General features: G+C 40.4%; 2 protein-coding genes and 1 long non-coding RNA gene across 3 annotated transcripts in view; all 3 read left to right on the forward strand.

The window, feature by feature from the left end:
• Window positions 1-8,284, forward strand: part of plcxd3 (phosphatidylinositol-specific phospholipase C, X domain containing 3) — a gene marked incomplete at its 5' end in the record, with an annotated part of 16,951 nt that extends 8,667 nt beyond the window's left edge. Inside the window, 5 exons of the mRNA XM_080432898.1 lie at window positions 2,126-2,382; window positions 3,562-3,735; window positions 4,816-4,991; window positions 6,377-6,478; window positions 7,641-8,284. Of these exons, the coding sequence (XP_080289024.1) occupies window positions 2,126-2,382; window positions 3,562-3,735; window positions 4,816-4,991; window positions 6,377-6,478; window positions 7,641-7,794 (863 nt within the window). The 3' untranslated portion in view covers window positions 7,795-8,284. The remainder of the gene's footprint in view (window positions 1-2,125; window positions 2,383-3,561; window positions 3,736-4,815; window positions 4,992-6,376; window positions 6,479-7,640) is intronic.
• Window positions 8,285-14,284: 6,000 nt separating this feature from the next.
• On the forward strand, window positions 14,285-14,903 carry LOC308089209. Its single transcript, XR_013933474.1, has 3 exons — window positions 14,285-14,409; window positions 14,499-14,568; window positions 14,816-14,903. It is a non-coding gene; the product is annotated as an uncharacterized lncRNA (long non-coding RNA).
• Window positions 14,904-14,913: 10 nt separating this feature from the next.
• On the forward strand, window positions 14,914-23,506 carry c7a (complement component 7a; the record flags this gene model as incomplete). The annotated part of the gene is made up of 12 exons (XM_080433540.1): window positions 14,914-14,960; window positions 15,342-15,479; window positions 16,327-16,453; window positions 17,356-17,499; window positions 17,616-17,859; window positions 18,253-18,422; window positions 19,887-20,106; window positions 20,465-20,636; window positions 21,004-21,091; window positions 21,173-21,242; window positions 21,408-21,596; window positions 23,322-23,506. The coding sequence occupies 12 exons, from the start codon at window positions 14,914-14,916 to the stop codon at window positions 23,504-23,506; spliced, it is 1,794 nt and encodes a 597-aa protein (XP_080289666.1).

Genomic DNA, 23,506 nt, shown 5'->3' on the forward strand with positions numbered 1-23,506 from the left:
AGAATAATACCTGGGCACTTCAGGAGAGACTACCCAAATAAAATACTGGAGCACTTAACTGGTCTGCACGTATTTATTATTTTGCAGCACATCACCCCTGCGACTTTGTCACATCACTGAATTACAGGTGTAAAGAAGTGGGTGAAATTTGTTTTTGCGTAAGCCATCCATAATTTTGTTGTTTTTCAGGAAGGGAGAAGAAAAAAGGAGGGGGTGACAGGTAGAGGGAGAGCATGGAAGCAAAAAAGTCAGTTTCAAGTAAAGTGTTTCAGTTGGCGGTGATCTGCAGTCTGTTCCAAAGTCTGGTGGTCTTGCCCTTGTTACTACGATACTACAATATCTGAACATTTAAACCGCCTTTAAAGAGAGGTAATGCGAGAGATAAGCACCTCTACAAAGAGAAGCTTTTTGGATACATACGCACAAACTAAATGCCTGAAACGTTTGAAAAGGAAAAAAGGTCAAATCACTGCCAGGAGCCAATAATAACACTTACACTGACCCAGTAACGTCAAACTGCGTCTCTCTCTCTCTCTCTCTCTCTCTCTCTCTCTCTCTCTCTCTCTCTCTCTCTCTCTCTCTCTCTCTCTCTCTCTCTCTCTCTCTCTCTCTCTCTCTCTCTCTCTCCACTGTCTGTGCGGAAAATTGTACATAGTGCTTTAATGTGATGTTTGTCCAAGGCTCCGAGTCACAATTTAAGTGTGCGTGCTGTGTTCACACATTTGTGTGCGTCATAGGTGTGCCATGTACAGTATGTTGTCACGTTTATGTATGTTCAGATGTATGTTAGATTAGATGTGGGCTTATGTGCTTCCCTCTCTCTGTTGCTCTCTATCTGCCTTACTACTTGGACTCTCTTACCCCCCCTCCCTCACTTTCTCTCTCTCTATGTGTGTGTGTGTGTGTGTGTGTGTGTGTGTCTGTCAGTGTGTCAGTCCAGGTGCTGTGTGCAAAAGACAGGCATTGTTTTTTTGTTCTCCAATAATTTGTACACAACTTCACAACAGCAATGGTGGTGTAACAAAAACTGGGCTCACACATAGAGCAGTTTTAAAATCCTAACCATAAGGAGACTCTTAGTAGATTCTCTGCTCTATAATATAATAAAAAATGTGCTGTATATCAAACATGCACTCACTACAAGATTTTAAAATAATTACGCATCACACAATACAAGATATGAAGATTATCGTGCCCGGCAGAACAATTAACCACCTCCACGGTCCAATGCACGGACAACAGGTTGTTTTGTTCAGGCAGGTCGGCATGTCAAAAGTCAGATTCCACTGGGTGCGGTAGACGTGGCACCTGGCCGCGGCCACTGTAGTGTAGACAAAGCTTGTGATTCCACCAAATGCATTTCAGACACGTCCAAGAAGCTGCTCCGCTCCATACTCTCTTGGCTTGGATTTGGCTACTGAATGATGATTCCACACTCTCCTTACCAATCAAAAACAAAAATAATGAATTATTTGCTGGAGTTACTGCTGCTGCTGCAAAAAAAACAACGTGTATCCTCCACACTCTCTTTGTGTAAAAGAAAAAGGAAACTACCTTTTATGAATGTTTTTATTTTATTTTTTTTGGGGGGGGGGGGGTAGCCTTGCTTATATAAATGGTATGGATATCTGTGGATGTGCATTTGTCTGTGCACATGCAGGCTATATAAATTGTATGTCCATACAATTACATACATTGCTGACAACATTTTGCAATGGAGATGGCTTGCTAAAAGGGTGTTGATGGTTTGCGGCCCATACACATTAAATTAAGCACATGGACCGTTTCCTTGAGTGTTGCCAATTCTTTTCACATTAAATATATTTAAAAAGAATTATAACGTAATGGACTATAACAGAAGGCACTGGCTAATTATAATGGTTAACTAATGACTGAATATACTAATACAGATTTGTCACAGAAGCAATAATTTTAGAACCACATCTTTAACAATATTTACACCAAATGTTCACCCCAGAATAGGGACGCTTGATGTTTCAACCTCACCAAAAACAATTATAATATATAGATAAAGTCGATCATAATAAAGACCTGCACACAGCCTCACATTCCCTCCACAAGTTGCAGCTAATATACATACATACTTCCTTATCATTCCCTCCAGGTTCCCATGACTCATTCAGTTTCTACATTGATGAGTCTTCTCCAGTGGGCCCCGAGCAGCCGGAGACGGTGCAGAATTTTGTCTCCGTTTTTGGCACGGTGGCCAAGAAGCTAATGAGGAAGTGGCTGGCCACACAGACCATGAACTTCACTAGCCAGCTGGAGGCTGGGGTCCGCTTCTTTGACCTACGTATCTCCACCAAGCCACGGGATCCAGACAACGAGCTGTTCTTCGCCCACGGGCTCTTCAGTGCCACGGTCAGTACAGAGGATCTGTTTGATGTTCAGCATGCGTGTCGTAATGTAACATGTGTGGTGACGCTTGTTGTTAACCTCACTCCGTCAAATGGAAGAAGCTTGCGACACACATTTTGTTTCACAGCGTACTTGCATCTGAGACTCCGGGCGCAGAATCGATGACAGACGGAGTTTCATTTTTTCAAGCTACTAGGCAGGTGATTGGATGATCCCGCCCCTAGCAGCCGCTGATTGGTTCGTATGCGCAGTGGTTCGGGCAGCTTTACTCTGTGAGCAATCCCAGACCCTCCTTCCTGAAACCAAATGCAAATGAGATTTCCGGAGGGAGGGGGGTTTACCAGGCTAGCTTGTTGTGTGTGTGAGTGAGTCTGTGTGTGTGTGTGTGTGTGTGTGTGTGTGTGTGTGTGTGTGTGTGTACAGTACATACAAACATACTGTATAGGCACAAGAAATTTCACAGGATGTCCAAACTCAAAGTATCATGCTGTGTGTACAGTATATGACTGAAAATGTCAAAATGTAGATAAAAGTCTTTTCAATGTGTAACTGAAACATGACCGGCATCATCTGTAGCTGAACATAATTATGATTTGATGATGGTGATGATAATGATTATGATTATGTTTGTGTGTGTTTGTTGTGTGTGAGAGAGACATTGTCGGAGCAATTTTCCAGGTACTCACAAGAGAAATTTTAGTTTTTATGGATTAAAGAATTAAAGTTGGGTTTACAATTAGAAAAATAATCAGGTTGGGTTAGGAAATTGGTTAATTTCTAACACCTAATGATCCCTAGGTAACCATTTAGTTAAATGTACTGTAGGGGGTGGGGCTGGAGTTATCCTTGTTTTGTATTGTACATAGTTGCACGCTGTGTCACACACCAAAAATAGCTGATCTTCAAGCTCACAATGCATTGCAGCACGACACGTTGTGAGCTTGTAGATCGGTTATTTTTGGGTGAACGACATCGGTGCACAACTCAGGCTTTACGGTTAGGGTTTAAAAACAGCCCAAAATGGTAAAAGTGTTATTGATAAAATTGCTATCCTGAACTTTTGTGTGTGTGTGTGTGTGTGTGTGTGTGTGTGTGTGTGTGTGTGTGTGTGTGTGTGTGTGTGTGTGTGTGTGTGTGTGTGTGTGTGTGTGTGTGTGTGTGTGTGTGTGTGTGTGTGTCCAGGTCAGAGAAGGTCTGGAGCAGATCAGTAGTTTCCTTTCATCTCACTTGAGAGAGGTGGTCTTCCTCGACTTCAACCACTTCTACGGTGTCCAGAACCTGCACCACGAGAAGCTGGTCACCATGTTGAAGGACATATTTGGAGACAAGCTCTGTCCGGTCGTCTTTGCCCAGGAAGTATGTCAGCTGACCTGAAGACCAACTAAATAATCCACAGCAGATGTCAACTTAATTAAAAACATATATACAGTATTATATAGTATTATGTTAGTACTGTTCCTTGCTCAGGAGGTGAAGGTTAAAGGCAATTTAGTACTTAAATATTACAATTTGACCTTTTTATTTTATTTTCAAAGTAAAATGTGGTGTGTTCTTTACAGATCCATTTTTACACTCAAGTAACACTCCAGATTTTAAAATCTTAAATTAGAATTTAAAATACATTTGAATTAGAATATTTAGGACACCATCTAGGCTGTATATATAGGGTGAGTTTGATTGATGGTTGAGTGTTGGAGGTGTCACGACAGGGACGTTACCCAAAAAATGAGGAATTTAGTTTTGCTATACATTTGGCAGTGGAAAGGATATCAGGTCTGAATATCCCTTTTCCCCCCAGTTTGGTTATTTTTAGATGACGCTGCCATGTTGAGTGGCGTATATCCCCCTCTATCTAATTGGATTCAAACTGCTCTTATGTTAGGGAGGAGGCTCCTGGTTAAGGAATGGAAAGCCACCTCTGCACCTGTGTTGACCCTGTGGTACACCTCTCTTCGCCCCTTAGCTGCTCTAGAGCGATTGTCATATACTGTAAGTTGCTGGATCATTGGAAAAATACGATTTGAAATGGGGACACTATTATCTTTATACATTTTTGCTGCAGGGGTCTGATGGCGTTTTACGGCTTTGAAAAGCAATGATTTACTGGATGGGGTGTGGTATAGAGGATACTGAAGCTCTATTTGTTCAGTGATGCTGTGGGCTTATAGGCGTATCTTGTGTTGTTGTATCTTGTTCTACCTTTGGTGTTTGTGTTTTGTTGATTGTGTTCTCTGTTTTGGTTTTGTTTGGTGTCTGTTTGTGTTTCAGAAAAAGAAAAGAAAAATGGCATGCTATTCTCTTTGACACCAGCTGAATGGTGCCACGCTTTTTGAATACAATTATAAATCATAAAAACTGTTTTTTGACTGTGGTATTTATGTCTGCATCTAAGCCAAATAATCCATCCTAGCTTCTCGGCTTCCCCTTTATTGCCAGGTGTCTCTGCAGTATCTATGGGAGAAGGACTACCAGGTGTTGGTGTTCTACCACAACCCCATGGCTCTGGAGGTGCCCTTCCTGTGGCCGGGTCAGATGATGCCTTCTCCCTGGGCCAACACAACTGACCCAGAGAAGCTGGTGCAGTTTCTCCAGGCCTCCCTCACCGACCGCAGGTCAGCGCCAACAACATGTTACTGTGGCACACTGTTTTGTCACATAAAATTATGTACGTTAGCTTGCCAAACTGTTGGTAAGTAACGAGTAAGTAGTAACACGTTAACAGTAAAGCGTTGCTATGATATTATTACTTTTTCCAGTAACAAGTAATATACCTAATTGCTACAGCGTTTTGAGTAATAATATTACAGTTACTTTGCCCCCAAATGTAACTAATTACAATTGTCATGCACCTTGGTGGAACTGTGGGTTGATTTGAGAGGTTGATTTGTGCGTTTTGGTCAGGTTTTACAGTGCAGTTGGTGTTTCTAGTACTCCGGCTCTCCCTTTGAAAACATCAAAAACATATTAGGCGACGCTGTGCTCAGGAAAAGATGCCTCGATGGACAGTGGACGCAGCCCCTAACAAACAGCACAGTGCAGTAACTTGAGGAATCAAGTCTAACTTTACCTGCCAACAACATTATACGTGTCTCCCTCGATCCAGTTTCACGCCACGGCATCACTACAGCATTCTCACGCTGCAAACTCAACTCGTTTTCCCTATCGTTAATATAGAAATCTTATGTCTAGCGGTCCAGATGTCGACAGTTGAAGAGACGTTGTCCATCTCCTTAAATGCTTTCTTCAGTAGGGCCAGCCTACTGTATCAGTTAATTTGCACACACACACACACACACACACACACACACACACACACACACACACACACACACACACACACACACACACGCACACACACACACACTCACACTCACACTCACACTCACACACACACACATATACAGGCACGCTGCATTTCCGTATCACGTCACCAATGTAACGCCTGGGACTTTAACCCCGATGTCCCGCGTGGAAAGCCAACATCTTATCCACTAGCCTAAAGAGGAATTAGGCTAAAATATTAGGCTTTTGGTCGTCAGGCAGAGGTCCTGAGAAACTACTGCTACACTCAAGGGGTAATGAATAACATTTTGTCTTATGCTTTGGTTAAAAATAGACCATAGCATTCTCTAAAGGTTACAGGGAGGAACGTGTTCAAGGGTAGTCAGGACATTGTGACAGATTAAGCTCTGCAGTGTGATAACATTCCTTTAAAAAGCTTGCACGTGAAGTGCGTTCACAGTAAATCACATTCGTTTTTCAGTTAATGTTCCAGAAATATTGAACAATTGCTAATCTAGGCTGCAGGAGACACCCAGCAATCTAGAATTTCTGAAGAATGTCAACAGATGTTTGCAGGAGGTTCTGCCCTAAGGACATTTGTTAGAATGACATTTCTTAATTTTTTAGTTTTTCGTTTTTGTTTGACCTCTTGGGATGGAAATGGAACTGAGATCATGATAAAACATGAATGTTGAATACAGTATATCTCCTGCAGGAGGAAGGGGACCTTCTTTGTTTCTCAGGTGGTCCTAACGCCCAAAGCCAGCACTGTGATGAAAGGAGTGGCAAGTGGACTGAGAGAAACTATCACAGAGAGGTAATTTAAAAACACTTCATTGACCCTTCGTGGCTTGAAAGTCTAGTTTAAAGTGTCCATGTTATGTTTGTGGCGTCCACCAGTGGGTGGGCATCACCCACCGTATATCAAATCTGGTTTAAAGTTGTTTCCATATAGACACATTATGTTTGTGATGCCCACCATCCACCCAATTTTAATATAGGATATAAGTGATGATATGATGATGATAAACACATTGGGAATTGTTTAGATTGTATAACCTGTTGGGTTGCACAACGTCTCCAGGCGTTTGATACAGACATCTTTTGAACAGCTGCAACAGACTTCATCGTTCTTCTCTTTCTCTCCATACAGTATATCTCATTTTTGGTTGAGTCAACAGCAGAGCCATCCATTTTCCCAGCATGAATAATTCATTTGATAACCACCAACCATTCTACGCTGTTTGTTTGCTTAATTTGATGTCCTTCAAAACATCCCCATTCAGGCTATCATGATACAAATAATGACAGTGTGTCTAGACATGAGGATTCATTTCTGTATGCTGAAAGTGTCCTTGTGGTCACGTGCTCTGTGTAAATTGTAAATGCATGCCTGAATGTTTGTGTTGCATAATGGTGTGTCTGCGTTTATGTTGTACACAGGCGCACGTGTGCTTGTGTGTATTCACGCATTCCTGTGACCCATAAGAATGTTACAGTGATGTTGATGTTGCTTTAGTTACTTTGCAGATTTGTATTATTGATATAAAACCCATATCTATACCTCAGCTATTTGAAAATAGCCGATCTGCAAGCTCACAACGCGTCTCATATCGCGACGTGTTGTGAGTTTATAAATTGGACACATTTTGAAATGTCTTCAAAAAAGATTTGCATGGGTACTTTTTTTATTTGGTACTTTAACTACATTTTGATGTGAATACTTGTACTTTTACTGAACATTTATTGTTACATTTTTAATACAGGCCTTTTACATGTAACAGAGTGTTTCTGCATTGTAGTGTTGCAACTTTTACTTAAGTAATTGATTGATTGATTGATTGAATACTTTGCAAACAGCACGAGTACAGTCATACACTTGGTCTAAAAGGATAACCCAAAAAAGTCCTGTGGACTTGTCTCCATTGAGGTCCTAACAAATCTGAGTAGTTCTTCCACCACTGTTTGTATCCTCCCAGGGCCTTGCCAGGCATGATGCAATGGATCAGAGCCCAGAGGCCTGGCGAGAGTGGCATCAACATCATCACGGCTGACTTTGTGGAGCTGGGAGAGTTCATCAGTGCCGTCATCACCCTCAACTACCACCTGGAGGATGATGATGACGCCACCTGAGGGGAGACGGGGGGCGCCTGAGAGCACAGTCAAACCCTGTACCAGAGGCTGGGCCTGTGCTTTCATTCTTACAATTTGGTGTTCATTTCTGGAAGGGGGGAGTAGAGCCTCTCCTCTCTCTTTATTTAGGGCTATCGAGAAAAGACCAAAAGAATGAAGAGGGAGTGAAGGAAAGATGTGTTGGGGTAGAGAAGGAGCGAGGGACAACGATGAAGATAATCTGAGGATTTGTGTTTCATCCATTTTGGGATCAAAAGGGCAATTAAGTTTTTTTAGAGCCATGATTTTTTTCTTTCTTTTCCTTTACCTTTTATTGGCTGTAAATAGAACAGCTTTACGATCAGTCAAATGCACTGTTTATGGGCTTTACTGCTTCGTCATAGGGTAAGTTCCTTCAGAGCATATCAGCATACTGATGTAAAATGTACAGGTACAGGTAGATGTTCTTGGTATTCTAGTGACAGTGAAGGTTTTTTCAGCAGTTATTCTGTTTCAGTGGCTGCAGCCAGCTCTAAATTAGTGGTCAGTCTGTGTAATCTTGTAAACTGCTCACATAAATGCTGGTGTTAGTAGCTACAGTAGACGTTGTTTTTTTTTTTTTTACTTAAAAATGTTTCTTTAATGCATCCCATGTCAGATAACTGCATGGAGGCATCTCGGCGAAGGTGTGTGGATGTGGCCTCCTGAAGCTTGAATGCATAATGTGTTTACAGAAAGATCTATCGCCCAGCGAGGAAATGAGGCAGGGCAATTTTCCATCGCAGGGTATTCATGAGTGATAAACTAGTTGAAGCCACCTCCAAGACAGTCTCTTAAGGGAGTTTTTCCCAATAACAGCCTCGTCTGTAGTCAGCGTACGGTCTACACATTGATCACACACGTCTGCACTGTGGGGACCATTGATTAAATTCCCGCCTTCAAAGCCACCAGGGAGAGAGAGAGATACAAATGCAGATTGAGGCAAGGCTAGATGCAGTGGTGTTTGTCCATCTCCTAGTAAGAATTAAAGCCAAGGTAAAAGTGTTTTAGTGTTTGATGCATCCGAATAAACTCAGTTGGCTTGTCAGTGAGATTAAAATCTCAAGACAAACATAATTTGCTGTCACAACAGAGCATTGTAGATCATGAGAAAAGTAGCCATTTAGCACAGCAAGCAAGACTAGGAGTAAGTAATTGATTACATTTATTTTTGGGTAGGCACCAGAGATTGCTAAGTATATTTGTGGTGGCACTCCTGAGATGCTGACAGACCATGAGTAACACATCAGTGTTGTTCAGAAAAACAATGTTAAATATGTCTATATCATACAGTATGTACTAGTTACGTATTATATCATACTAGGGGTACAACAATGTGCCCACCAGCCACATTTTCTCCAATGAATGCCTTGACCTCTGTTATAGTGTTTTTACTAATGTACCATACATATTATATCAATATATACAATTTACAAGGCATTACGAGATCTATCATGGTCTTATGTCTTTCTCAATATCAGGTGATAAAGGCAAGCCTATTGCTGCTGTTAGATGTGAAAAGGTAGTTAAATAAAAAACTATAACCAATGGGTTTGGACATGAACAGAGCAGGCTGTTCAGGAGGTGAAATGAAAAGGCTGTTCCAGGATCACAAAATGTGCCCTGGCACATGATAGAGGACTGTGTCTATTCATTTCATTCAATGAACACCCAAATTTAGACATGAGGCATTCAACTAGTACTTGAATATTGGTATCATCAGCTAAATCAGACATGTCCTGCCTAGTAATATTCTTATCTCTGTATTACCCCTTAATATATCCCTTTCTCTCTTACTGCAATATATTCTGGGACATTGCCTACAAGACAAACCTCAAACACCTTTAAACATTACAGAAACAATTTACTACGTAGACTATCGACATTTTCTGAACTTGTCAGTTCTGGTACCTTATTCGAAAACCTTTAAATTCTTCTATGATGTCAATGCATTCCAATTATATTATTTATTTATTTCTGACTAAAGATCAATTTAGTTTTTTCTTTTATCACGGTTTGACACCAGAGTTTAACAGCTTAAAAAAGGGCTTGTTCATCTTCTCCAACAGATTAATGATTAAGCTTACGTAACCAGCTTTTTCCAACTCAATGATTGTTGCATTTTTTTGTGATATCTATTTGATTATTTTGTTTTTGTTTTTATTCACTTTTTTTAATCCTGATTTAGTTTACAATTTTCCATATGACAAACGTTCCCTAAAATGTTAGGGGAGTTCTTCATACAAGTCCCTTTGGGTATCTTAACTCTCCTGCACATTTCCAGTCACTCTTTGTAGTTCCTTTTTAATTGTAAACCTGTATCTTGTGTGCAAATAACAAAGAAAAAACAATAAAGAAAGAAAAAAGAAAGAACGCGGGAAAAAAGACAAAAATTTAAACTACACTAGTTGTGATATGTCACTCAAACACATACAATAGGCCTAAGTGTTTGGACCTCAATGTCATATTTTTAATGTCTGCCTTGTCAGATATTCCATGTTTGAATCCAGTATATTGTCTGATTTATGTTGTCTTGTTCCACATAGTTCATATAGCATAACATGATGCTGTACAATATGATTATTTACTAAATGTTTTACAATATAAGTGATTTGTACAAAATACTAATCTTTTGTTAAGAAGCACAGGGCAAGCCATTTGAACTGACACTTTGGGAGAAAAGAAAACCAATATTGTTATTGCTCTCGTTGTTTTTTTTACACGTTATACATGAATAACATAACATATTATACAAACACCCACTTTATGATCAGTGAGGAATCTCTGCAGAGAATGTATACAGTGAGGACATTGTCTATTTTATTCTTTCAACTTTAACATTTGTGATTGTATGTGGCTTGGGTAAATGTAACATTTGTGATCGTTACATCTGATTGAGTGATACTGACTGAGTGAGCATTGACCGAAAAGAGTTTATATAGACTATTGAAATGATTTAAAGAAAGTTCCAACTAATACCCCCCCCCCCCCTTATTCCAGTGTTGATTGATGTTAAACTATTTTTCATATTGTGAAAAGCTTGTACATACTGTAATTGCAAATAGGTTGCTGTTGATGAATTGTAAATATTTAGAGTCATTGACAAGAATTGTATCTTAAGTGTTCCTGCGCTGGTACATTTAGTTTTTCATATTTATTTGGTATTTCAGTAAGCTTGTGCATGAACCAAACTGTATTTATAGGTGTACTTTGTGCCACGCATTCAAAGGTATACATCTCTCATCTGAAATTATTTTCATAAAATCTCATGAGGAAATGTCCTTTGTTTTACCCTTTAAGAAAAATCCCCAGAAATCTTTTTTTTTAAATTGCACTGTTACCCTGTAAAGATTAAGAACGAATCCAGAAAGAAAATTTGGTTTGTGCATTGGGTCATAAGTTCAATGTGTCTTCCCTCATCCGAAATTATTTTGTTACCTTTCATGCATTCACATTTCTGGTGTGGAAAAAGAGTAATTTGTTGTTGTAAGACTCAAACCTTTGTATGTTCTACTGAAATTGACTGTTCTAAGTGGGAAATGACCAATCTAATAAAGCTTCTATGCCTATAATGGTTTTGCTTGCTTGCTTGCTAGCTTGATTGGTCTATCTATAATTCAGTATAACAAAGATTTAAATCCATGATTTATGTCCTCTCCCGACAGAGGGAGGTAATTGCAACTGTAACCTTGTACAAGACTTTTTTTCTGGTAATGTTTAATGGTCCTACTACTCCATACTCTTGTTTGTCCTCTGCATTAGAAGAGAGATAAATTATATGCCAACATGAAAATATCCTCCACCTAGAATGGCATGCTTATTTGTCAAAGTAATACAAAAAAACGATGAACGGAAGTTGCCCAACATTGCTCCAAATGTAAAATTGTTTCCACTTACATCATTGTCAAGACATGGTCACACACAACAACAAAAAATGCTTTTTATGGCAGGGCTTTGAATAAGAGGCTAGCCGTCGATAAAAGGGTCTGTGTGTGTGTGTGTTTGTGTGTTCATAAAGTAATCACTGAGTAGCAACAAACTGCAAAACAGGTGACAGGCCTCAGGAACAACATTCAGTGGCATTCCCCTTTAAAGCTGTCAGGAGGTGATGGATATGCATACACCAACCCTCCTGCCTGGCAATAACAGCAGGCAGGTTATTGTAGAAATATTGTTTTCACTGGACAATTAAGAGATCGTTTACCTGTTCAAAATCAGAGAATCTCAGGTTTGCTTTATGGGAAGGTATTTCTGTTCACGTTATTGCCCTGGAAATCTGTTCTGCCTCTCTGCTGTGTATATGCACATCTGACATCATCTTGCCTCTATCTTGCAAGTCATATTGGGCTACTCTCAGAGTCAGCCCTCTCTCACTTTCTGTATCTCTCACTCCCTGTTAAAACCAGGAAAGGCTTGTGCAGAAATCACAGGCCTACATGGAATACATCTAAACTAAATGGGGTGAACTGTGGCAATGCTTTGTTAGTTTCACCTGGTATTAAGAACGGTTTTCTTCCAAAGTTTTAACAGCCTGTTATACAAACAGGGTGGTGGAGTTTTCCTTGCCCTTGAGGAGTAGCCTACTACAGTAGCCTACGTCATACTGGCAACAGCTGTAGAGAGGAAACGGACCTTTTTTGCCCCCTAGTGTTAGCTAGACTGTATCACATCTCAGGAATACAACTCTCCAAATACGAGAGGCTGCAGCAGCAGTGCAGACCTGGAGCAGAAAACTATACCTGCCTGCCTGTTTTCACGACCCTGCTGCATTGAATGTTTTAGATTTATGTTGTCAGATAATAGTTTCTGATACAATTTTAGGTGAGAAAGGCCATGCAGCTCAACATGGATTCATTTAACATTAACGGCTAGTTTAAAAGTTTGTCAACAATATTCGGGGGCAGAATCTAGTTAATATCAACCTTTCTAGATGTGTTGTAGCTTTTTAAATACATCGGACGATATAGTGTAGCAATTGTTTCATACACGATATCCGTACACAGAGGTGGCGGTTGGCAGTGGCTCAGTAGAGCATCCAGAAGGTTGATCCCTGGCTCTTCTTCCATTTGTGTTGAAGTGTCTTCCAAGCTGGACACTGAATCCAAGTGCAGGTGAATTTGCTTGGACAAATGACTTTAATACAGGTGGTTCCTGATTAGCTTCTATGCTTCCTAATGTGTTTGTTTATGCAGAAGCAACAGTGGAAGAAATTAATTCTAAGATAATTTAAGCTGACTCTGGACTTATATATAAATAACTATAGCTGTCTGTCAGTTGACTACTTTAGACATGGCGTGGATAATGATTGCACACCCTGAGCATTGACTGTACATTTAGATTGCATAATCATTTTGTGTTTGTTAATGTCATGGGTCAAGCAGCCCACAGACAGGCTTTTGGGGAGAGTTATTGCGAAGGAAAGTCAATATTTCTTCTGGTCTATATCCAACACACATAGGGCTATTTGTTTTATAAGTCCATGCACCCTCACACACTGACACAATTGCACACTTCATCTGCACACATACACACTCTAGTCCAGTTCCAGAGAAGAAAAACAAAACTTCCCGAAAGCAATCAATATCTGTGAAAGATTGAAACTGATGTAGGCTAATACTCCAAATAAAAAGCCAAAGACCATGCTGAGAGCCATAGAACTGCTCATTTCTCACAATGAAGGTAAAGATTCACACTCAAGCTGATTTCAAAACATGTTTTTTTAATTTGGTAATAACTTGTACTATTGTTGTATGGTGCTCACGTGTTATATATATATATATAAGGGTTAATAATAGCATTTATAACATGTTTATTGTTAGATTATAATCCTTTTTTTGCCCTTTACAAAAACGTGTTACCAATTTATAGACTGCTTAAAGTATTAGAGTAGGCTATTATTAATAGCCTTAAGTGTATCATAATTGTTAGTATCACATTACAAACACTTATTAAGTCTCAAACTTACATTATGTCATTGTTTTGTAGCTTTATTAAAACATATAGCTTATTATGCATTTTTTAGCAGTTAACTATTCACTTATTTACAGTTTACCACGAGTTTTGCATTTACCTGGTCTAAAGTGGGAAGAATGCCTTATTATGGTTAATAAATCCTTTTCTGTACATAACTTTAGTCCTGGGTTTCTAGAAGGTGGCATGATATTGTATCCTGTTAGGGTTCATTTTCCCATAGCTTCATTTGATTGGCTGATTTCATTCTTTCACTTAATTGATTGCAGCTGAGCCAATCATACGGGAAATTAACCGGAACAGGAAATGGGTATGCCAGCTGCTGGAACCCCTCAGAGCCTATTATGCACTTATGACAATTCTATTTACACCTACCGTACCTGGTCTACAGTGGGAACAATGCCTTATTAAGGTTTATAAATCCTTCATTATGCACTTATTAATAGTTAATTATGCCTTGCGCATCTACTTATTCTAAAGTGGGAACAATGCCGTATTAAGGTTTATAAATCATCCTTCATTATGCACTCATTTACAGTTAACTAACTCTCCTCTCCTCTCTAAGTTTCTACCAGTATGTCTAACAGGGCTGCATTGGCTGCTGATCCTGATGATGACACCCACAGGGTAAAGCTGTCTCTGTTTTTAATTATGCTTAACAAGCAAAAAACTAAACGAAAAACTCTTGTATTTAATTGTATTCCTTTATGTTTAAGGTTTTGTATTGACTGCCAATGGGGGCCTTGGGGAGGGTGGTCTGAGTGTAATCCGTGCACCAGAGAACAGGTTAAGATCACTAAATTGTTCATTAAATAGCTAATACAATTTGTACCTTCTGACACGAAGGTTCTTATTGTTGTTGTTGTACTTTAAATAGCTTGAGTCAGCAAAAATGTATTATTAAATTTATATTAGCTTTGTTTGAACCATAATAACTATAATAATAACCATGTGTAAATGATACTGTGGCAAGCTGGTGCAGTTTTTAGTGTTTGTTGCATTGTTGCTTTGCTATGTGTGTAACACATTGCAGACTAGAAGCCGTGTCATGGTGGTATATGCTCAATTTGAGTTTGGGCGCCGCTGCAGTGGAGGTCGCACCTGGAGCAGAACCTGTGAAACCACACAAGGATGCCCTCTAGACCAAGGATGTGGAGGAAGGTTCCGCTGCCAATCAGGTCAGAAATCAAGGATGCATTTTTTTCCTACTGTTTAATCCATATTAAGACCTTTTATACAGATGCCTTCTAAATCAGTAGTTCTCACACTTTCAAGATTTTTCAGAAATATTCAAAAATAGCAGATGTACAAGCTCAATAGCAATAGTATATCTGCTATTTTTGAATAGCCAACACTAAATCTAAAATGACAGAGATGCTTTCCCGGTTTTAAAGGGTTAATGTGAGTGCACAACGCCTGAATATCTTTAGTCTCCGTCTCTGTTGTAATGCATCTCTAATTATGACTCAGCCTTTCTCTTTCTCTCTCTCTCTTTCCACACCCTGACCCTCCTTTGTTCTCTGTGACACATGATGACCTACAGGGATGTGTATTGATAGGTCTCTGGTCTGTAACGGTGATCAAGATTGTGAGGGAGATAATCTGGATGAACATAGCTGCGACCAACCTACACGATACGTTGAATGTGAAGGTGGAAGAGCGGGCGTTCCACCCAACCTTGAACTTACTGGAAAGGGGTATGTTCTCACATACAGTACAATATAATCAATCATCAATCAATCACAATGCATGACCTGTGCTAAAAAACTTATCTTATGTGCAAATGAAGGCTCAGGTCATCTCCCAATAACAACACAGCCATGCACAGTACACACACTACACTATACACTCACAACACCATACATTACACACAAACACACGCACGCACGCACGCACGCACGCACGCACGCACACGCGCACATACACGCACACGCACACTCACACGCACACGCCATACACAGCTACATACACTTGTATGTAGAAGACCTGTGTAGAAGACCAGGGGGTCTGGGACACTCAGAGGGGGTCTGGGGTCCTCAGAGTTACTACAGGGGGGCCGCCAAATCTTTGTGTGATAGGACTCCTTTTTCTTTTCTTTTTTACATTAACCACTTAATTGAACCTTAGTATCGCTATTCTGGTGGGAACATTCGCGGAAAATAGCAGATCTGCACGCTCACAATCTCTGATCTTGTAAATCCGCTATTTTCTGTGAAGAGATATGGTGTAGAGTGGGGGGGGGGGGGGAGAGTATAGGCTACTGCACAGCCAAAGGTCAGGTTCACGAGGTGTTGAGGGTTTAAGTGGTTAAATGTCTGAAAATACACATTAACATTATTCCAACATACTGCATTAATAGAAAAGATCACGTGTAAACAAACAAAAAACATTAATTTACACAACACTGAAACAACATGTACTACTACTATCTCTCTCAGCTAAGGGGTTCTTGAAGGGGAAAGCATTGAAGACCCCTACTATAGACCATTTACTGTACACTCACCTTTGACATCTGGGATGAAGTTGTTTGTCTGTTTTGTCTAGGTATGACATTGTGTCAGGGATGCCAATGCAGGGTGTAATTAACACTAAGAGTTTCGGTGGGCAATGCCGCATCAACCTCAACAACAACTACAGACTGCCCCTGAGCACGCTCAACGTTAACTTCATGGTTGGTTTCCTTGAAACACTTGTAGGATTGCTGATTCTGGAGACGTTTTTAAAGTAAAGCAATCACAAGGACAAAAAGACTTAGACATAGCATTAGTCTTAGGAAGGAACGGCAAAAGAAGAACCACGTATAGAATTTTACAAAATTAAATTAAATAAAATCAGTCTTTGCCAGGAGAAGAACAGTAGTCAAAAGACAACAAATCATTAAAACATGTCCAACACAGTCACAGATACAGTAAATGCATCGATAAATTGGGCTTCTTACAGTAGATACCATCAATTAAGGAACCAGAACAACAAGTAGATAGCCAAGAGCAGCACGACTGAATTAATTACCACAAAGACAGCCTCTGAAACTGCTGAAAATGACAGTTTATACTTTATAGTGACAAAGGGGTAATTGTGCACCTTTCTGAGTAGGCTGCTTTTTAAATGAACATTGTATCAATAATTGTTGGAATCAGGGGTTGTGAACTGCTGTTGAGTGGGCTGTTTCAAGCCAGCCAGGGCCAGCCATCCCATTAGTCATGATGGTTGGCAGGGTTTGATTTGTAAAAAAAACATAAAAAAACAGAGGACACCCCAGCATCCATATTCTGGGGGGAACATTAGCCAAAAATAGCAGATCTACAAGATGAGCTTGTAGATCGGCTATTTTTGGCAAAGAGATTTGGCGTAGACAAAAAAAAGTGGTTCAAGTACAGAGCCAACTCAGGTCCAGTTTTCTAAGTCTAGAGGGTTTACGTGGTCAAGTCCTATGTACTTCTTTGCACCACAAATAGCAAAAAATAGCATATTTTTTAACTCAGAGCTGAATGAACATTGATGATTTTACAGTGTAGGAAAGCATATAGCCTACTTTTACAAACCATGAACCTTTTGCGTAATCTGTTACATCAGGTTGAAGTTAAGAATGGCTTCAGTGAGGATTCCTATGAGAGCAAATGGCATTATGCTAAGGACATTGTCAACAGACAGACAGTGACAGGTACCACGAAAGGATTCAAAAACTATGACTACCATGAGAAGGTGGACACGACCAAGGTATGCACGATGTGTCAAAATGCCCAAGTAGGCTACTAAACAATTTACTAATTCAATGAATTTAATAAAACCAATGCGCTTTCTATTGTTGACCATAATTGTCATTGTATGTGCAGAAAAAGAAGCTGTTGGTTTTAGAGAATGATGTAGAGGTCGCCCAATTCCAAAATAATGCTCCCCAGTACCTCCCAATATCGGAGGCGTTCTGGAAGGTACTGGCCAAGCTGCCAAATGTGTATGACTACGCTGCCTACCGGAAGGTCCTGGAGAGGTTCGGAACACACTACCTGTCTGAAGGCAGCTTCGGAGGCTCCTTCAAAGCCTTCTTAAGCATTGATGAGGAGACTTATAAACACACTGGTGAGAAATGATCATTTATCAGGCAGCTTCTTGGTCTTGGGAAGTCTAAAACTGAGCTTGTTTGGTAGTTCTGGCAGTAGTGACAAATCTGTTTTCTTTCTGTGTTGGCCCTTGTTTTTCAGTTCATACAAAGCAAACCTTTCAGGAATGTACAACGGTCACCACATGGATTTTTTTCATTCCCTTCTATAAAACGACATGTGATCATAATGTTCGTGAAGGGAGCCATCCTCCTCAAGACGGTAAAGAGACAATCATTGATCATAGTGTATGTGACTAATGTATGATTCATTTGTACCATAGAAATCAGAACTCATGAGACAATTTGCTAAAAGGAAGAATCTCTGGAAACTGGTGAGAAAAAAATGTTTTTTCTTTTTTCTTTACCGAAAGAAACAACGAAGAAAAACCAGCCGCTTAAATTGGCTTTGGTTGGAGGGGGAGTCTCACACATCGCAGCCCTGGAGACCAAGACCTCCTTCGATGATACCAGGAACACTTGGCAACTGTACTCAAACTGGGCTGCATCTATTCAGGACTTTCCAACGGTTATAAAGCGTAAGGTGAGAGGAGAACAAAATGAGCTCATTTATATATGCCAGAAGACAAATAATAAAGTGTTATTCAACGTCAAATTTCTGTTCTGAACCGTGATCTCACTTCGGTGCAGGGTTATTATAGTTAACTAAAACTAACAAAATAACTAAAACTAGAATTGAAAAAAATACATTTTGGTTAACTGAAATACAAATTGAAACGAGACTTAACAAAAAACTGAAACTGTATGTGTTTGCAAAACTAACTAAAACTAACTACAATCATAGAGAAAATGGCTTTAGTGTTAGTCTTTGTAAAAGAAATCGACAAAAATAGTACAAAATAGCCGAATTCTTGTAGATCTGCTTTTTTTGGTCATTTTTTTGCCCTGCCCTGCCCCTGACTAATATCCATACAACAAAAAAACAAAAACTAAATCTGAAACAAATAAATAGTAAACTAAACTAGCAAACCCACAAGAAAGGAGGAAATTACCTACTTGGGTTCCATCTTGGAGGCAAACCTCTCCGGTAACAAAATGGCCGAAAGATCAAAAAGGTCAACCAAAGAATACGCTTTTTGTATAGGATTGGCCATCTAGTCAGCAAGAATACTCTGAAGATTCTTGCAGGGGCCCTCATACAAGGTAATTACGATTATGCACGCTCCTCTGGTATCACAACACCTCCAAGGCCTTAAAAACAAGGCTCCAAACATCCCAAAACAAACTAGTAAGGCTACTTCTTGGCCTCAATCACAAAACCCATCTAACCCCTGCTCATTTTGCTAGGATTGGATGGCTTAGGGTTGAGGACAGAGTACAGCAACTTGCTATGGGCCTGGTCTTCAAGATACACCACAACAGGATCCCCCTGTATTTGTCAAAAGTCCATGATCATAACACCAGAGGATCCCAGATTTGGCTCAACAAAGGGAATGAACTCGTTCTCATGCTATTCATCAAAAATGTGGAATGCCCTACCAAAAGGAGTAAAGGAGTGTAAAACCCTACTCACTTTCCAAACTGCCCTAAAGATACACCTTCAGGAGGCTGCAATTCGAAAATGGCCCCTGTCTAAGTCTTAACCTACCCCCCCCCAACCCCCCGCTCCCCGTTCTTTTCTTCCCTTGCACATATTTTTCACTCTTCATACCAGTAACCTGTAAGCTGATTGAATGACGTTCTGTATAGTAGTGTGTATATCTGTCTGTCTCTTATATGTCATCATGATTTGTGTGCATGGAGATCTCATCTTAAACAAGCTCAGTGCTTAATGAGTCTTCCAGTTTAGTAGACCTTGTATCGTGAATTTGTACTTCCATGTACTATTGTTCTCATGTCTTACTAAATAAAGTACATCAAATGAATCAAAGGCTTATCAAAACTAAATTTGAATTTAAAACACGAAGCCAAAACAAAATAAAAATAAAAACGAACAAAAAATGCAAAACTATAATAACCTTGCTTCGGTGTTGCTGCTGTTATGTAGCTACGGCCGCTGTCTGAGCTGGTGAAGGAGGTGCAGTGTGCTGGGCTGAAGAAGCATTACCTGCGCAGGGCCACAGAACAGTACCAGGCTGAGTACCACCCTTGCCACTGTCGGCCCTGCACGAACAACGGCCTGGCTGTCATGAAGAACGATGTGTGTGAATGTGTCTGTAAGAAAGGCACACATGGTGATGACTGTGACCTGGGGACTTACCAGGAGGGTGAGCTGGGTGTTCTTCTGTTCTTTCTTGGTGGAAGCTATTGTCTTGCAATTTGTTAAATAATGTAAGGCTAGGCAGATCAATTCTCAGATCGCCCAGCGCCTTCACAGTAATGTGTGATGTAAGATTTGGGAAATCATTGATCATCAAATGCTCCCCCTTGTGTTCTGAAGATGCATAGACTTCAATAGAGCATGTTTTGCGCATAACAGGTTATAATCACTGTTGGTTGAATAATTATTAACTTTTATTTTAACTTACACTTTCACTTACTGTAACTCCCCCACTCCCACCTTTGTCCTATAACTTGTCTGTGTCCTAATATTCCTCCTCCCCATACCTGTTTTCGCTCATACAGGCGTGATCGATGGTAGCTGGACCTGTTGGTCGAGCTGGACCGCTTGTTCTGTGGGTCGCAGGTCACGAACACGATCCTGCTCTAATCCAGCTCCCCGGACTGGAGGGCAACACTGTATCGGAGAACCCAGAGAGACATCTAACTGTGACGATCAAGAGCTTGAGTATTTAAAGTGAGAGCAAAGTGTATGATTTACTTTCGATTAACCACTTAAAAACCCTTGACTGGAGTCCCCCAGAGGTCTATACTCAGCCCCCTCTTTTTTCTCCTCTACATTAAATACAGTATCTTCACCGAAAACAGCCAATGTACAAGCTCACACCGCACGCATCGTTTTGCAATGGTTGTGAGCATGTAGATCTGTTATTTTCGCCCAATGTCGCTCGTGTTCATTTGTGTGATTAAACTGGTAGTGTTCATAATATTATGTATTTGGTTGTGTATTGCAACCCAAATACTGTGAGTTGTTCAGTGAGTGGTTGCAATTTACCTGTAAAGACTTTCTCATTTGACCTGTCTGTTTTGTGATGCGTATCCAGGACAATGGAGCCTCAGTGCTTTGACCTGTCTCTCGCAGCAAAAGAAAGATGCGGAGTGCCACCTATTCTCATCAACGGCTATGTTCTGGTACGGTTGAGCCTCGTAAAGTTTTTTTTTGGTCCTGCACTTAAGCATGCTTGACCTATGATGTTTGTGTATATACCTCAGGATCCTAAGGATGTGTACCTGGTGGGCAGTAGAGTCGAGTACACTTGCACTGATCGGTACCACCTGACTGGTACCAGCATCTTAGAGTGCACAGCTGACCAAACATGGTCTGGGAGACCTGGGATTTGCACACGTAGGTGCAGGATTCAGCGACAGCTATTTAATAATTTAACAAAGAGCATTACAAAGACACGTATGGGCTTGCATATTTAAACTGCTGCTTCATTTCCCCCAGTGTCAAAGTGCAGGATAAAGTCCATCAATGAAGGTATCACGGCCACTCCACGGATGTCGAGCTATGACATAGGGATGAGGATCACCCTGTCTTGCCCAAAAGGCAGACAGATTCGAGGGGAGAGGGAGATGATCTGTGACCCCAGCCTGAACTTCTCGCCAGACCCAGCAAACACCGAATGTAGCGAGGGTACGTCTCACGTAGAGGTTCATCCTTCCCTTGTCTGCTCACCATCACGAAAGGGAAAGATTACAACATCAGACTTCTTTTTCAAAAATATATATATCTATCTAAATGCATAATTCATAATTTTGCTGTTATTTTATATTTTACATATTGGATGGCAATGATGTAATTTGATCATTGTGTGTTCATATTTATTTTATCTGTATTACAGGATGTACTGTACTGTAACATAACATTAATGAGACAAAATGAAAATGATTTCAAAGGATTAGAAACTTGATTTCTCTCTCTCTTCCTTAGTCATTACTCATCAACAACAACAACAACAACAACAACACAGCAATTCTACATTGCAATGTAAAGCATGGGAGAAATCCATCAGGGGAAAATGTGTTTGTAAGATCCCTAATGAGTGTAGGTAGGTTTATTGAACACATATGGGTTATAAACCCAGGTTATGATCCCATATTATACTTTTTTAATCTGTTTGTGCCAGTTATGCAGATTTCACACTATGATGATGATGATGGTGATGATGATAATGATTGATGATGTTGATGACAGTTCATCCTTGGAGGTGTGTGCCAGAAATCCTGGGAGAGAAACTACAGCTGTACTGAGTGTGTGCAAGATGCATGCCCTACAATGTATCGGCAGGGACCACCTGGTTGCAGAGAACAGCGCCTGCCAGTGGCGAGAGCGCGCCAGTGCACTGTGCAGCAGTTGTTCCCTGTGGGAGACATGTGATGGTATGAACACCAGAGATTAGATGAAGTGCTTAGGCCATTTTAGAGCATAACAGAAAATTAACAATAATAACAATATATTAACAATAAAAATAATCAAATGAGGCAGAGCAATGAGAGCATGCAAGGCAGGTTAAAGCAGAGAGAGCACCTAACTGCTCTCAGAAAATAACGCAATGCATTGCATTTTTTTGTTGTTATTTTTCAGCAAGCAACATGGTCATACTACAAAGTACATCATTTATCCAAAATACAGCACAACGCATGGCAATGCAACACAATGAAATATAACACAAGTTACACAAAACAACACTAGATAAAATAACTCTTCACAAACTTTATTGTCACAGGTTTACATGTTTAAAACCGTGGGTGAAATTATTATTTTTGTGTTCCACTCTCTCCATTTCCATAAAAAGAGAAAGGGAAGAAGAAGAGGGGGGCAGACATCCACAAACATCACCATACAGGGGTCTTCAACAGGGGGTCCGGGACCCTTAGGGGGTCCTCAGAGTTAGAGGGGGGCCGCCAAATCTTTGTGTTACTGGAACTACCGTACATTAACCACTTGAACGCTAGAATCCCTATTCTGAGGAGAACTTCTACAAACTCTTGTAGATCTGCTGTTTTTGGCAAAGGGGTTCGGTGTAGAGGGAAAAAAGAGCAGTCTAAGTACAGAGTGAAAGGTCAAGTTTACTAAGTATTGACGGTTTAAGTGGTTAAATGTCTGAAAATACACATGAACATGAATCCAACATGATAGTGCTGTCAAACAAGTCTATGAAGCCACCTATAAAATCTATGAAAAAGTTGAATTATGTAGTTTAATTTGTACAATATATGTATATATGTAGTCCCTGCTTCCTCTTTCTCTCTTTCAGCTAAGGGGTCCTTGGCCTGAAAGAATCGTTGAAGACCCCTGCCATACAGTTTTCAGTGTGTGAACATTCTCATCTCTCATCTCTCCGTCCCACCCTTACAGATCAAACCGGCCTCTGCCGTTGTAAGGACTCTGCTGAATGCTCGTCCCCTGGGATGAGCGTGTGCGTCCGTGTCGGGAACGACGTGACCGCAGGTAACCAGACCATGAGCGAGTGTGAAGCAGGGCTGCGGAGATGTAAGGGAGAACAGGTGTCAGTCGTCAGCATCCTGTCCTGTGAAGAATGA

Source organism: Gymnoscopelus braueri, assembly GCF_963280865.1.
Source record: "Gymnoscopelus braueri genome assembly, chromosome: 7".
NCBI classification, from domain to species: domain Eukaryota; kingdom Metazoa; phylum Chordata; class Actinopteri; order Myctophiformes; family Myctophidae; genus Gymnoscopelus; species Gymnoscopelus braueri.